General features: G+C 52.1%; 2 protein-coding genes across 6 annotated transcripts in view; one reads left to right on the top strand and one right to left on the bottom strand.

Annotated features, from left to right (window-relative positions):
• Positions 1 to 13,940, top strand: part of FOXRED1 (FAD dependent oxidoreductase domain containing 1) — a 27,473-nt gene extending 13,533 nt beyond the window's left edge. For 3 of the 5 annotated variants that reach the window (XM_006111243.5, XM_075909286.2, XM_075909289.2), the window contains 8 exons: positions 400 to 494; positions 1,943 to 2,044; positions 4,641 to 4,714; positions 5,685 to 5,845; positions 6,410 to 6,539; positions 7,542 to 7,646; positions 8,068 to 8,344; positions 10,672 to 13,940. In XM_006111243.5, coding sequence (XP_006111305.2) covers positions 400 to 494; positions 1,943 to 2,044; positions 4,641 to 4,714; positions 5,685 to 5,845; positions 6,410 to 6,539; positions 7,542 to 7,646; positions 8,068 to 8,322 — 922 coding nt within the window. In that variant the 3' untranslated portion in view covers positions 8,323 to 8,344; positions 10,672 to 13,940. Of the gene's footprint in view, positions 1 to 399; positions 495 to 1,942; positions 2,045 to 4,640; positions 4,715 to 5,684; positions 5,846 to 6,409; positions 6,540 to 7,541; positions 7,647 to 8,067; positions 8,345 to 10,267; positions 10,585 to 10,671 lie in introns of those variants that run through there. The other 2 variants (XM_075909287.2, XM_075909288.2) reach the window with 2 other exon arrangements.
• Positions 13,468 to 16,223, bottom strand: part of LOC102447702 (cryptochrome-2-like) — a 14,923-nt gene continuing 12,167 nt past the window's right edge. Inside the window, exon 10 of the mRNA XM_075909285.2 lies at positions 13,468 to 15,875. Coding sequence (XP_075765400.2) covers positions 15,802 to 15,875 — 74 coding nt within the window. The 3' untranslated portion in view covers positions 13,468 to 15,801. The remainder of the gene's footprint in view (positions 15,876 to 16,223) is intronic.

The following is a 16,223-nucleotide window of genomic DNA, read 5'->3' as shown; positions in this document are numbered from 1 at the left end:
CCTGCAATGTGTAGGAAAGCAGACTAGGGGGTCACGATGATCCCTTCTGGCCTTCAAATCTGAGTCTATAGCGATTTCGGTGGCCATGGGGTCTTCTGCTGAGCGTGCCCATGACCCGTCCCTGCGTGAGTAAGAGAGGTGGGCTTGACAAGCTTGAGGAATGATGCCTTGATACCCTTAGTATGGGGAGGAGATCTGAGGAGAGAAGCAAAACTGCTGGGGGAAGGAAGGAAATTCTTTCAAGTCCCCTACATATACTGCAGAGGAAGGTGAAAACTTCCTTGTTTTCCCCTGGCAGTTATGCTTTGTTTTCTCCAGATCTCCTCCCCTATGTTTCCTTGCTCTAGCTAGATCAGGACAAAACTGGCGTATTCTGATGTATATTTAATGGCTTTTCAGGGACCAAGGAGCGAAGGTCTCCCTTCTGTCACCAACACAACTGAAGAAGAAGTATCCATGGTTGAATACCGATGGTGTGGCTGTGGCATCCTACGGTACTTAGTTTCTAGACCCCTGTCTAACCCATGGGGGACTGGAACTCCCTTTATACTTCAGTCTCACTAAATATTAGAGGAGTGAAATGAAAAAGAAAATGTAACGGCTGTGTCTGAAACTTTAGAAAATGCCATTGAAGGAATTGAAAGGACCAGCTCTCAGTGCAAGGGTTCATCTTGCGCTTAATATTTAAGTGCAAAACCACATTTTAATGCCACGTTAGGGCTGAAAAATCAAAGTCCAAAGTAAGAGAGTACCAAAAATTAAGGTTTCTGATAAATATTAAACTAGCTTGGTACATGTCTTGTCTGTTTTATGGCACACTTCGAATAACATAAGCAGTAGTACACCATATAACAAAGCAAATGGGGAAAATCATTATGTACGTACATATGTACAATATTACCAAGTAAATGTAACTTTGGGAGGCTTGATTTCTCAGCAGTACATTAACATTAGGTGGCAAGAATTTATTTCCTTGTTTCCTTATGTATCTACTGAGAACACAGTTAATTGAAAGCGTCGCCACGTCAGACTGGGGAGGAGAAATAGAATTCAGATGGATTTGTTCCGAGCTGCTGACTTGACGTGTTCATGCTTCTCAAATTATCATACTGACGTCAGATTTGAATTGGTTTCCCTTCCCCATTGAGGTCTACAAATGAAACCAAGTTAAAAATTTCTATCCTTACCCTCTCGTAGCAGAGGAACTGAAAAGCCTCAGCTGGCACGTGTGGGGACAGGATTCTATCTTCCTGGCTACTTGGCACAGTCACTCTTCAAACAAATAAATCTTTTGGATGAGACCATACACAGAACCATTCAAACCTGCCGCCAGAGGGGAGGCGAACACTTGACCCGGGGCCTGGCCATTCAAAGGGGCTCCTGACTCAGGCTATGCCTACTGCAGGAATTGTCCCCGGAGCAATTTGGGTGGCACTGAAGGCTGGTTACCCCAGCCTTCCCCTCCCCCACACCTTGCCCAACGGTCTGTGAGATCTGTTACCACCCCTCTCCTGGCCAATGAGAATTTGTTTGACGAGACTGAAAAACAAAAGTGGAATTTGCCCTCGTTAAAATGCTCCTTGCTGGGAACTGGTGTAACATTCACACAACTATAAGTTAAATATTTAAGTGTCGCTGAATAATGCCTGTATCTTCAAGAAAAACATTGATGCCTTAAGCAGACCTTAAGCAGGTCTAGCTAACCTCACCTCCTCTATAACATAGGAGAGTAACACATACCCATCTGTACCGTGCATAAGATAATGCACAGGTTCTTATATACAACTTCTTTTTGTGCCTGTGACTAATTCTCCTCGGGCTAAGCATAAGCACTGGTATCTGCAGAACTGGGGCTGTAGTTTGCAGGCATCCTACATTTTGGGGGCTTGAAGGTTGCTTTGTTCATCCTGTTCTTCCATGTGTCCATTCCTGGTTTCTATAGGCCTAGAAAATGAAGGTTGGTTTGATCCCTGGGCCCTCCTCCATGCCTTCAAGAGGAAAGCAATATCCATGGGTGTCTATTCGTGCCACGGAGAAGTGACATGTAAGTGACCCATCTGTGTCTGAGGCTGGCCCTCTGTACGGTTACTATGTGCTGAGATCCTCCAAGTGAAGCAGGGTTGGATCTGGTCAGAACTTGGATGAGAGACCTCAGAGGAGCACGTAGGATTGCAAGGAGTAGCATTAGGGATTTGATACTCCTCCACCAGAGTGCTGGGGGTTGCTTAGCTGAGCGGCTGCTGAAGATGGTGTCTTTGAAATAAGATAGGAAAATTAAGATAGCCGCTGAAATGAAATAAATAGCCACCAAAACTATTGAAAACCTTGAATCAGAAACAGAATGATGAGGGTGTGAAGCACTGGAAATATCTTTTAGACACACACTGAAAGTTGTTGTCATTTATGGACTCAGACTGGAGTCCAGGAGTCTGTTTCCCTTGCCACTGATTAGAGGGGACGTCACACACGCTAGAGCAGTGTGAGGACTGTAACTTCGGACCCTGCTTTGGAAATCAGAGATCCCATCAGCTGTAGCAGGAATGAGTGACAGAGGGTGCATCACGTGGTGGTTCCCTGTTCTGTTCATTCCCTCTGGGGCACCTGGCGCTGGTCACTGCCAGAAGACAGGACTCTGGGTTGGATGGACTTTTGGTTTGACCTAGTCTGTGCTTCTGTTCTCAAACAGAGCTCTGAGCTCAGGTAACAAATCTTTAGTTCCAAAGATTTAATTAAAAAATGACAGACAGCCCCCTCCCAGCTTTTTCTAGTCACTTTCCTCATCTCTTCGTTTAAAATTAAATTACATGAAGCACTGGAGGCTATCGCCGGTAGGGAATAATGGAAACGTGTTCCGAGAGACTCCCCGAAAGGGTACCATCTGATGTCTGTGTTGAATGTCATGGCTGTCGGCTACCCAATGGGTCAATGAGCAGAGAGGGTTTATGGAATAAGGACGGGGAGTCGGGATACGAAAGGTGTATTCCTAGCTCCATCACAATGTCACTGAGGGTACGTCTAGACTACAGGCTTTTGTCGACAGAAGTTTTGTCGACAGTATCTGTCGACAAAGCTTCTGTCGAAAAAGAGCCGCTTTGTCGACATTACAGCGTAGACGCAAAGGACAGTGTAGATGCAATAACGCCTTCTGTCGACAGAACTCTGTTGACAAAAGGCGTTATTACTCGTAGAATGAGGTTTACAGCTGTCGACAGAACTCGGCGGCAGTGTAGACACAGGTATAGTTTTGTCAACAAAAGTTCATTTTTGTCGACAAAACCCTGTAGTCTAGACACACCCTGGCTGTGTCTAGACTGGCAAGTTTTTCCACAAAATCATCTGCTTTTGCGGAAAAACTTGCCAGCTGTCTACACTGGCTGCTTGAATTTCCAGAAAAGCACAGACGATCTCATGTAAGATTGTCAGTGCTTTTCCGGAAATACTATGCTGCTCCCGTTCGGGCAAAAGTCTTTTTCCGAAAGACTTTTGCGCAAAAGGGCCAGTGTAGACAGCTCAGATTTGTTTTCCGCAAAAAAGCCCCGATCACGAAAATGGCGATCAGGGCTTTTTTGCGGAAAAGTGCATCTAGATTGGCCAGGGACGCTTTTCCGCAAAAAGTGCTTTTGCGGAAAAGCATCCTGCCGATCTAGACGTGCTTTTCCGAAAATGCTTTTAACGGAAAACTTTTCCGTTAAAAGCTTTTCCGTTAAAAGCATTTTCGGAAAATCGTGTCAGTGTAGACGTAGCCCGTGAGTGACTTTGGGCAGATCACTTAATCTCTCTGGATCTTTGTTTTTCCAGCTGTACTGTGAGACTAAGGACTGCCAGCTGTCTTTGTAAAGCATTTTGACCTCTATGGTTGAAAAGCACTTTGAGAACTAAGTATAAGTATCCCGCATCTAAAACACAATATCTCTGATTGCTGGGTCTTGGGTGATTTAGCACAAGTTCATTTCTCAGTAACCTGCCTAGTGACTTCCCCACTTTTGTTGTGACTCATTCGTGAGCTCCATGGCTGCCTGTTATCAATCACTGCGCATTACGGATCAGTGAGCGAACATTGTGACAGAGCAGGGATTGTATTATGCACTGAAAACAAGCTAGCAGCTGTCAGAGATTTTAGTATGAGTGGCCTGGGAATACACAGTATGTACTAGCGAAGGGACTGTAGGTACTTCACTAGCAGTCCAGAGCAGTGTTTCTCAACCTTTTTTTTTTTTATAAAGTACCCCCCCCTTTTTTTTAAATTATAAGTACCCCCAGTACCTACATCTTTCAGACACACACCATTTTTTTCTACTATTGCAACACATTTGTTTAAACAATTTAATGCTAGCTGGGCAGGATATGAAATTTTTGGGTATAAAAAGTACAAAAAGAATAAAGCGCCGTAAAACTTAAAACAAAAATTCAGTTTTTTCCAAATGTCAGCGGTGTTGATGTACCCTCCAGACTTCTCTCAAGTACCCCAAAGGGTACTTGTATCACTGGTTGAGAAACACTGGTCTAGAGAGTGCCACTTATGAGCTGTGCTAACTGGCCAGCTGTGCGTGCTGTAGACAGATCTGGATCCTCAGAGATATTTGAAGACAGGGAGCAAGTTGCTGTTTGCTGCATGTTTTTTGTTTTTGTTTCTTTCCCAGCCTTTACCACCTCCTCCACAGAACTCCTGACGCCTGAGAGGGAGCTGACCTTGTCCCGCATTAATTATGTCCATGTAAGTAACCTCCCAGTGGTCTGGTCCCACAGGAACTGCTCTAGTTCAGACAGGAGAGATCTGTGCTGGATCCTGGTTTGACCCAATTTATCACTTGGTGGAAGAAAAATACCTGTCTGTGTAATTGACTAGGCTCTCCTAAGACATTTGCATTAGGGGGCCATGCTGGGTCCTTCGGGTAACCCTGCAAGGGGGATATTTTAACAGTGAGGGGGTCTGGCCATTAGAACAGCTCCTGGAGGGCCATGGTGGGTTCACCTGCACTTGGAGTCTTTCAGATTGAGACTGGATGTCTTCTAAAAGGCTCCACTGCAGTTCAGCTGCAAGTCACTGGGCCCAGTGCCCAAGTCGCTGGGTGGCATCCCGCAGCCCAAGCCATGCTAGAGGACAGATTGAATGCTCACTGATCCATCTGGTCTTGAGTCCATGAAATCCAAACACACTGCATAACTGCAAAAGCTTCCCTGAGCTTTGCATGGGCTGTTGGCCAGGGGAACAAGTGTAACCACACAGTGATGCCTCCTAGTCCAAGGATCCAGGCAGTGGGTCTTCATGGGTGTGGGGCTCTACCTCTGCCGGCGTGACACTCTCTCTCCGTGGGCTTCGTTTTCTCCCCACAGTGAAGTCAATAATATTGATTCACTTCAAGGGATGGGGAAACCGAGGCACAGAGCGATGCTGGCACTCACACAAGGCCGCATTCTGAGTCAGTGGCAGAGCCAGGAAGAGAACTGTCCTCACCACTTCCTGCTCTCCAGCAGCCCGTACACACCCCACCTGCCCTCCCCCGTCTCTTGCTCTTTCCCATGATGCAGTTTCCAGTGCAGGGTCATTCAGGAGCCGGTTCTTTGCCCCCAGCGTAGCGCTGTTGCTCTGTCTCTGGGCAGCCTGGAAAACCTTCCTGGACATCTGCCCCCAGAGTTCTTTGGGGTCTGTGAAACTCCCTGCTCTCCCCTCTTGGGCCTTCCAGGTTCAAATGCCCAACAGTTTGGAGAACCAGCCCGTGGAGTGCTCCCTGGTGGTCAATGCAGCTGGCTGCTGGTCAGGGAAGTTGGCAGAGATGGCTGGCGTTGGGATCGGCTCGCCCAACACCCAAGACGAGATTAAGCTACCAGTGGAACCCAGGAAAAGGTGCAGGTTACCTACCATGGCCCGGTGGAGTGGGAGATGTGACACAGGAAGAGACTTTGTGGGGCCGAGGCCCTGGGGGGTTGCTTTCCGGGAGGTGTGGGCATTGATTTCCACATTCGGGTTTGATTCCTTTACCGGGAACCCGCATGTCCCCACCACCAGGGGACGGGCTGGGGAAGGGCGTAGCTGGTTGGGCCAAGTGAAACTTCAGCACCACAGCTGAGGCGGTGACATGGCGCGTGTTCCCTAAGGGTGTCTGCGCTGGGCAAGGGAACGGAAGCAGTTTTCCAGAGCACTCTGTGAAATACCCCACTCTCGCTTCTGTTGCTCTGTGAAGGCGGAAAAGAGGAGCCTGGGGAATTGGGAGGAGCTGGGGGCTGGGATTCCCTTTGCCTGGCGTGGGCGGCAGGCCCTGCCCTTAGGGGCGCTCACCTTCCGGAAGCTTCTTCCCTGTGTCTACTCTGGCTCCCAGGGCTCTGCGAGCACCCATCTCAGGATGGGGTGGGGTGGGGTCTCTTGGTGTTCAGTCCTGTAGCCACACTGACTGCGCCTCCTGTACCCCAGGTACGTCTATGTGTGGCACTGCCCCGACGGGCCCGGCCTGGCGTGTCCCACGGTGATTGACACCACAGGGACTTATTTCCGCCGGGAAGGCATAGGAGGCAACTACTTGGGGGGCCTCAGCCCAACAGAGGTGAGTCCATCGAGCAGTGTCCTCTGTAAGCTGGGTGCACGTCCGCGGGTGGTGCCCACCCGCCCCTGCCTCCGTGCGCATAAAATGTATTCTGCACATGAATGGAAAACATTAGAAGGGACATTGGTTTCAAGGCATCCGTCATCGGCGTATCCGCTCAGACAGGGGGAGCTGGGGAGGACTCTGGGGGAGCAATCGCCACATTAATGGGTGGGTCAGGGGAGTGATCGTGCCATAATTGTGGCGGGGAGAGCAGAGGAGCAGTAACCCTGGAGATCTATGGATATGGATTGGGCGGGAGTTAGTGACTGTGCCCCTCCTCCCCCTTCCCCCAACGGCAGACAGCTCATCCCAGCAGGAAATCTGGGTTCACTGAAACAGGAACCAGCCGAGGAAAGTGGTTTTAGTTGCTCGCCAGCGGGTTTGAGGAGCGTGGATGAACTGCCAGAGGCGTTCTGATGTAGCAGGGGAAGGCGGTGGTTGCAGTGGGCGACTGGGGGAGGGGAGGGCAACAGCTGTTAGCTGAGCTGCTCTGTTGCTACGCTGTCAGACACAGCCTTGGGTGCACGTACTCGGTCCATTTAGCATGGGGGAATTCTCCAAGGAAGTGATGGGGCTCCCCAGTCCTTACAGAACCCCAGACCGACGTGGCTGTAATGATTTACCCGGCTCCCCCACCCTGGAGCTTCATGTGCAGAGTGGAACCAGATTTGTCCCCCACCAGCATCCCCACACAGGAGCTGGGTTCTGCAAGCCCACAGCCAGCACTTGTGCTGTTACAGCCTCAAAGCCAGGCTCCCCCACGCTGCCAGGCAAAACACCCTGCCGACTGAGCTGTCCCCTGAACGCCTGCTCTCCAGCAGCCTCTCCCAGCTCAGGATGCTCACCGGTAGCTCCCTGCTTAAGTCTCTGCCTTTCTAAGCTGGCTGAGCTCAGGCACCATGGCCATAGATGGCTGTTTGTTTGCGGGAACAAACCCTCTCTCTCCGTCCTACCCCCCAGGAAGAAGAGCCAGACATCCAAGACCTGAAAGTCGATCACAGTTTCTTCCAGGAGAAGATCTGGCCCAAGCTGGCCCATCGGGTGCCGGTGTTTGAGTCCCTGAAGGTAACGGGGCCTGTGCTTGTCCCCCTTGAGAAAGGAGGCTGAGGAAGTGAATCTCTCTCTCTCTCCTGGGGGGGGTCAGTCCCTGGCTTGGAGAACCCCAGGGAAAGAAGGTTTGCTGATGGGATCTGATGGGTAGCATGGCACTGCAGGAGTAGCCAAGCTGGCAGGACTGCAGCAGCTTGTAGCCCTATGGCCGAATCCGCACAGGTGGCTGGTGGGGACACAGGGCCCGGGGAGAGGAGTGAGGGGAGCAGCTTTTAAAGTGAGTGGAGCGCTGGGGGAAGGAGCTGGGCTGACAGCTTGCGGGGGAAGCCTCTGTCCCCCGATTGGGAACAACATGGGGGGCAGTCAGTGACAGCGGGAGGGGCGTTGCCTGGCAGCTAGCTCAGTCCTGTGCCCTGAGTGTGTGTTCTTTGGGCAGGTGAGGAGCGCCTGGGCTGGCTACTACGATTATAACACGTTTGACCAGAACGCGGTCTTGGGCTCTCACCCACTGGTGGAGAACATGTTCTTCATCACGGGATTCAGCGGGCACGGGCTGCAGCACTCGCCGGCGGCAGGCAGGGCCATGGCCGAGTTAATTCTGGAAGGCAAGTTCAAGACCATCTGCATGGAGAAGTTCTCCTTCAACAGGTTCATCACTGGGGAGCCGGCCCTCGAGAGGAACATCATCTGAGTGCTTGGAACTAACCTGGCAGGTGGGTCTCACCTCCCTCCTCCCAGATCTGACCCGCTCTGTCCAGGAGCATCTCAGAGCTCTGCAGCCTGACAACCCACTTGTTAGCACAGGAAACTGAGGTATGGCAGGTCAGTGGCTGAGCTGGGAATAGAGTCCAAGCCTCTGCTGTATTCACTAGGCAACACTGCCTGTAGGGGGCTGTTGGTTTTGGCTCCCCTTCTCCCAGCTGCTGACCCAGTCATGTTGTGAGCTGAATATGTGCGCCCTTGCTCTGTGACGGAGGTTGCAGTGCAGGGCTTGCTGCAGTCTGTACTCAGACGCTCTGTGCACCCTTTCTGCCTCGGTGGTGTCCTGGACCCCTCTCAAGATCTCTGGTGCTGGTGCAAGATGTAAGAGTGTAACCGTTTAAATGGGTAACCAGTGAGCACGAGCTTATCGGTTACCCCAATGGTTACGCACGGCTCCTAGTCCGGCTCCCCTGGAGCCAATTGCTGCCTCTATCAGGGTGGCAAGTGGGAACTGGTACGTGTGGGGAACCGACTTACAAGCCATCTCTACACGCACCAGGTGCTGGCTGCTGCCCTGCGCTGCTGACGCTCTCTATGAGAGTCTGCAGTGTGTGGCAGCAGCCGGCTCCCCGGGGTGGGGCTGGGAGTGCACTGGCTGCTGGCCCTGCTCCCAGGGAGCCAGCGTGTCACCGCTAATATTTGTAGTGGCTACTCGGTTACAATAATCAGCGTTTAACATCCCTAGTGGACGGTGCTTGCTCCTCACACAACGTCTGTGTATTTCGCAAACCAGAGACCTCCAATGAGTGCTGTGCCCAGCTACTGCTCACTTGGGCCAGATGTAGCCTGGGGACAAGAGGGGAAAGGCCCCATATCCCACTTCACTTTCGTTCCTGTAGGAGAAATAGGCTTTCCCTCCACCACTTTTCTGTGAGCCATCTGCCCGGTCCCTGGGTCCAGCCTCCCCAGGCTCCGAAAGCCACCAGCTGTCCTGAAGGCTCTGCTGATCCTGGGAACCGAAATTAACCGACTGGTTCCACAGCCTAGTGCATGCCAACTCCTGCATGTAGGGTGAAGCCTCAACAGCAGGATGACTAAGAACATCCATGTTAAAGGCGGTTCATGTGCTCTCTTGCATCTTAGAGAGCTTAACTTAATCTGACCTTTGTTTCTTTGAGGCTTCGTTTTGCTGGACAGATTCCAATTGGCTAATGATTCTGCCGATCTCCATAGCCCTTGCAATGTCCATTAACTAGAGTTGTCTTCACTTCCTATCCCAAACAGTTGTATGCTAGTATAAAGCTGTAACATTCCCCCCAGAGGTGGCCGCAGTTCAACATTATGGCTACGTCTACACTGGCATGAATTTCCGAAAATGCTTTTAACGGAAAAGTTTTCCGTTAAAAGCATTTTCGGAAAAGTGCGTCTAGATTGGCAGGATGCTTTTCCGCAAAAGCGCTTTTTGTGGAAAAGCGTCCGTGGCCAATCTAGACTCGGTTTTCTGCAAAAAAGCCCCGATGGCCTTTTTCACGATCGGGGCTTTTTTGCGGAAAACAGTACTGTGCTGTCTCCACTCGCCCTTTTGCGCAAAAGTCTTTCGGAAAAAGACTTTTGCCCAAACGGGAGCAGCATAGTTTTTCCGGAAAAGCACTGATGATTTTACATGAGATCGTCAGTGCTTTTCCGGAAATTCAAGCGGCCAGTGTAGACAGCTGGCAAGTTTTTCCAGAAAAGCTGATGATTTTCCAGAAAAACTTGCCAGTCTAGACACAGCCCACTTGGGTGCAGAATTTTAACCCCTCACCCCCCAAATGGGGCTGCAGAATGCTTTGGCGCCTTAGGACTCACAGCACTGTAGGAACAGAAGTTCATTTGGAACTGCAGGCCCTGGAGGAGGTGCAAAGTAAACATTCTGAGAGCATGTGTCTTTACAGCCCGTGGGCAGTGCTCTCCGTAAGCTGAGCACCTGGGCAGCCACCCAGGAGGGATGCAGATGCCGCCCAGCTGATTAGCAGAGCACCCACGGCTAGAAGGAGCTGGCAGCATGTGTTTCTACTGGTGGTGCACATCTACACATGTCGTGGTGCGCGTAACATTTATTCTGCACACAGCTGGAAAAGATTAGAGGGAACACGTCCAGTGTCTTGTTCTTGTCTGCAGCGATTCTCCCCTGAACACCTCGGGGAGCAGGCCATACGCGGCCCAGAGCAGCGCCCAGTCACAGTGTTAACTCCCTCAAATGTTCTGAGATCCAGATTGCAGGGTGGGCAAGAGAAGTAAAAACACATGGATCCCTGCAAGGAGCTGGAGCACTAATCAGTGATTCTTCCTCTCGCAGATGGAGCCCTGGCCAACGCTGGCGGCTAGTGCTGCTCCCTAGCCAGGAACTGACTGGACTGCTTGTTTTCAATGCAGCCTCGTGGGAGCCCCAGAGTGGATCAGAAACCCATCCAAAGAAAATCCCTCCTGCTGTTGCTAAACCCTCACTTTGCTGGGGTGCGGACTCCGTATCAGAGGCACAGAACCGAGGTCTGGGGTCTGCACGGTGCAGGGAAGGAAGATCAAAGCTGTGCCAGAGGTGACAGATCGCAGCTGGCCCAGATGGGGGAGGCACATGCTGCTGGTCTCCCCCAACTGGCACAGCACAGCCTGGATGTCTGACAGCTGAGCTGCCGCCATGCCCTGCCTAGTTTGAGATGTGCTTTCCCCAGGGCATGGCCATTGCTTGAGCCGTTACCCTGGCATGGGCACCCCCAGGGCTGCTGAGCTATAGAACTCTACCACCGTGTTGAGCTCACCCTCACTCTGCAGGGTGCTGGGTTAAGAGGGATGGGATGCGTGGGGGCCGCAGCTGGTGGGGGGGGGGGGGGGGGGGGGGGGAGAATAGCTCCCAGCTGCTGTCCTATCCCAAGCGTGCCGCAGTGTTCAAGGAGAGGAGTGCGAGCAGGCAGGGCTGGGCCCCCCCAGACCTTCCTGCAGCTCCAGCTGCACAGCAGAGATTTTGTATCATGTCCTCTCTCGTGATCTGGACTGAAATGAAGCGATTCTGCCCCACGGGCTGGGTGTGTGGCAAAGGGCAGCGCCCTCACCCTGTCCAGGGCTGCACTGCAGGCGTTGACAGTTGTACCTCGTTCAGCATCACAGGCAAAACTGACGCCGGCATCAGGCCCTGGCTGCCCCTGCCCGGTGCCACCAGCAAACGGCAGTGGGAGAAAGTAAGGAACCTTGACCAGAGCAGGACTGTGCGAGGGGCCTGGGCCTGCATTTGCACCGCCCTGGGCTGCTTACCAGACATCCAAGAGGGGAGTCAGCTGTTTTAAGGCTCTACAGTCTTCGAGGGACACTGGGATGCTGCGACCATGTGGCCCAGGATCAGTGTTGGGCCCTGAGCTGCCCTTTAACTTACACAAACCCTGTCCCAGAACTCCAGCTGGGTGATGCTCCATAGACTCCTAGGGCTGGAAGAGACGTCAGGAGTCATCAAGTCCAGCCCCCTTCCCAAAGCAGGACCAACCCCAACTCAATCAACCCAGCCAGGGCTTTGTCAAGCCAGGACTTAAAAACCTCTAGGGATGGAGACTCCACCCCCTCCCTAGGTAACCCATTCCAGCGCTTCACCACCCTCCTAGTGAAATAGTTTTTCCTAATATCCAACCTGGACCTCTCCCACTGTAACTTGAGACCATTGCTCCTTGTTCTGCCATCTGTCACTACTGAGAACAGCCTCTCTCCATCTTCTTTGGAACCTCCCTTAAAATAGTGGACTAAACAAAGCCCAAATCCCTCAGCCCTTCCTCATAAGTTGTGCTCCAGCCCCCTAATCATACACCCCTCTCCTCCCCCCTCCCCCTCCCCCGTTTTCCATCTGCGGAAGCCTGTGAGAGGTGTAGCCATACCAGACACAGAGCGCCTTTGCAGATGCTTCTTAAACACTGTTGCTGTGCCTTACTAGCACAAGAAATACACAGATCTATGCACACACAACCCTCCACTCAACATCCCTACCTTGATTTCCTCACCTTCTTCGGGTTGGGGCTGCCCAGGGTACGTCTTCTGCAGCACGTGGTTTGTGTTGAGAACGACGGAGCTGTCTCGCCCCAGCCCGCTTTCTGTCCTCAGTTGGCCAGTTCCTCGCCCCTGCCCAGCTCAGTCAGCGAGTTGTGCTGGTTTAATGCATCCAGGGCTGGGGGCGGCTAGCCGGGCAGCTGCCTGGGGCGCCAACCTGTGGGGGACACCTGATTGAAGTGGTATGGAGCACTGCGTGCCCGGGGCAGGGCCGTGCGTACGCCGCGCACCCAGGCGTGCGGCTCCCCTTACCACTTCAATCAGGCACCCCCCCATAGGTTGGTGCCCAGGGGTGGGACTGCGCATGCGTCCGCTGCCCAGGGTACAAGTATGCCTCAGCCCGGCACTGAATGCATCCTACCGCCTGCTGCTGGTGCCTTTCTGTTCTCCCACAGACAAGCCAGGGGCAAGCGGCTGCCTCCTGCTCCGTTTGGCTGCTGCAGCAGCATCTTGTGCCCAACCTGAGCCCAGTCACTGAGGAGAGGTGTTCCCGCCTGGCTGGGGCCTGGTGGTGGCTACTCGAAGCTGGCGCTGTTCCGCGATGCACGTTTCCTATAGTGTCACATTGATCGCGCTCGGCCCTGTGATGTCAGCTGGCGTGAAGGGTTCAGGGGCTCACATCAGGGTTTACCCAAGTGGGAACAGATGGTGGGATTTGTTTAATAAGTTTGCTTACTTGATTACCAGGCATCTTAATGCTTCACTAAAAGCCAGTGAGGGTGTATGTTACCATAGCACCAGCTGTAGCCCTTGGCATCTCCATACACACAATAATCCCTGCACCAAAGAGTTTCCAATCCTCCCCCCACCATAGACAAACCAACATCAGCCACTTAATGCATTAAGGGGATGGAACAGAGTTGATGGAAATAAACCACAAGAGATAACAGCTGATGCCATGAGTCAGCTGCCAGAAAGCTGCTCTGTCTAAAATGACCCAGGTGGTAGAGTGCCGCACAGACTGGGCAAGTAAATACGTACATAGCCAGCTAAGATGGGGAGTGGGTACCAACAGCACAGACAGCCGGAGCCTCCCCCGCAGCCAGGGAAGTGAAACCTACAACAGGAATGAAAGCAGATGTAACTGGTTTTATTAAAGCTACTGTTGCCATAACAGCTTAAGGAAAGAGTGTCTAGACAGCTGGATCTAAGGCAGGGGCTGGAAACTTTTGTGGCACTGACCACAGAAACAATCAGGAAGGGGCCACACACAAGTGAGAAGGAAAAAAAAAAACTCACTGACCTGACCCCCGATTGAGAAAAACTCCCCACGTTCTCCTCACACAACAGAGCCCTGGGGGCCCAGGCTAGTGGATTTTGGGGGCTCCAGCCCTGAGTTGGGCAGGGGGAGCTGAAGCACCAACACAGGCTCCCCAATACTGGGGTGAGTCTTGGGGGCTGCATCCAGCCCCCCAGGCCTTAGGTTCCCCACCGTGGTCTAAGGCATACATTAGCCAAAAGTACAAAGTTTGGTCTAAAAAAATCTATATGATACCTAATCTGTACTATCCTAAATTCAGGTTAATAAATGTAACAATACAATTGAGATCTCCACATCCAGTAACCTCGCTCGGAAGAGGCTACACTAAGGGTGTGTCTAGACTACAGGGTGGCCTTTTTTCGAAAAAACTTCCCATGTCTAGACTGCTGTTGTGTTTTCAAAAGTAAATCGAAAGAATGCGGCATTTTTTTCAACTGCAGAAAGCCTCGTTTTACAAGGAAGAACGCCTTTTTTTGAAAGTGTTCTTTAGGAAAAAGGCGCTATGTAATGCAAACTGCTTTTTCGAAAGTACCAGCTGTAGTCTAGATGCTCTTTTTCGAAAGAGGCTTGCAGTCTAGACGTAAGTTGGTGGAAAGCAAATACAGCAGGAAGCATAGACGGTCCCTCCATAACTGAGAAGTCAGGACCGCGTGTCCCTCAGCTAGTACAATGTCAGAGAAGCGGCTGAGTTACTTTCTTGGCTTTGGGACATCGAGATCAGCTTTGCCCCCCACTTTAGCTACGACAAGACTCCCTGTCCTGCTTTCAGAGCCACAGGAGACCAGAGCCAAGGGACAGTGGATTCAGACCTGGGTTGGACAAGCCCAAGAATGGTGGCAAAGTTTCAGCATTTCATGCTCCGCACAAAGATGGGCAGAAGGCAACAGCCATGTCAACATTCCTCACCGAGGCCTCCCACCCTGCCGGCTGCCACAGAGGGCTGCAAAACTTAACGATCAGCTCACTGGTTCCCAGCAAGGCTTACTCGGGCAGACCACACGCAAGCAAGGCATTAATATGCCTTTAAAAAAACATCCGCTCCCTGAGCTGGCTGTGGTTTTGACTTCTGTGGAGCCCGCCTGGAAGGCAGTAGCCTGGGGTGTGTCCCAGGCCTGACAGGTCAGAGGCTGCACAGACTGTTTGCTAAGAGAGAAGTTTAAAACATACCCATCAGCTAAACATTTGCCACAGCCCAGCTACAAAAAGCACAGGGCAGTAACCAAAGGGTGGCTCGTGCATACAAGGCGTTAGATCGGTAATGGGCAACCTCGGCTAGTGAGTGGCCCTTCTTCATCCGAGTGGGCCACCGATTGTCTTAACCAAACCAGTCTGGGCTAGGGTAGCTTTGCTAACTGTGCTTGCATACCTAGAATTTGCAGGGGGTGCCGTGCCGACTGAACCGTAGCAGCGCTGTGGAAGTGCCCGGCTCTCAAGCTCACGTGCAACCAACACACATCTCACTTCATGGGTGTGTCACTTTAGTAATACCCAATAAGAAAAAACGGGCTGAAAACCAGCAGAATCTGGTCCCCCGTGCGTTGGCAACGGTAAACCAAATGTCTCACGGGCCACACATCGAACCCCAACGGGCTGCGGGTTGGCTCCCATCGCAATCGATTGTAACGCAAGATCTGGGTTTAGGCCCCAGCTCAGCCTCCCTGAGTGATCTGAGCAAGTCGCTTAGGGCCAGATTTTTAAAGGATCCAGCAGCTCCCCTTGGAAATCTGCCCAGTGCATCTCAGTGCGCCATGTGCAAAATGGGGGTGGTGTTTCCCCCTCATTCCCCAGTTTCTGTAGGATAAATTCACTGTGACACACAGACCCACTGCACAGCAATGGCCTTTCCGAAAAGATTCAGCTTTTAGCGTGGCAGCAGCATAGAAAGCCCAAGCACCAAAGGACAGGTGGCTGAACCAGCTGAAGGGGCTAACACAAGGTACAGCATGGCAAAGTCTCCTGAGCGAATGCCAATGGACGTGCCAATCTCCCCCCCCCCCCTCGCTCTTCCTTGACCCCACGGCCAGGGCTGTCAGTCAAGGGATTAGGGCAGAGTCCAGGGCGCACCAGGGACGCAAGTGGGCTCGTGTGGTGCCTGGCTCCACCATGGGGCTCTCCCCACGTCCATAGGCCGCGCTGAGGAATTCAGCTTTTAGTCTTTGGTTTCTTTGTCAGCAGTTCAGCTACAGACGGAGCAGCTGGGAGCTTCCGTTTAGCACCTAATGGGAGAAACGAACAGCCAGGTTATTAGGCTACAGAGGGCAGGCCTGGCCTGTCTCCCTGCTCACACATTGCACTAGAGCCCCATGAACTGGGGAGTCATGGATGGGAGCCACCGAGCAGTTTGCCATGTCTCAAGTGGCAGGAAAAGCCACCCCTGCAATAACAGCACTTCGCTCCTGCAGAGCATTTCTCATCCCGAGGCCTGCAAAGTGCTTTGCAAAGAGTCCCATGTGGTTATCCCCATTTTATATGTGGGGAAACTGAGGCACAGGGAAGTCATGTGATTTCCTATGGTCACCCAGGAGCTTAGTGGCTGAACTGGGGACAGAGACCTCTGTTCTAAA

Source organism: Pelodiscus sinensis, chromosome 25 (assembly GCF_052426305.1).
Source record: "Pelodiscus sinensis isolate ZL-2025 chromosome 25, ASM5242630v1, whole genome shotgun sequence".
Classification (NCBI taxonomy): Eukaryota; Metazoa; Chordata; order Testudines; family Trionychidae; genus Pelodiscus; species Pelodiscus sinensis.
This window is presented reverse-complemented; position numbering and strand designations above follow the sequence as displayed.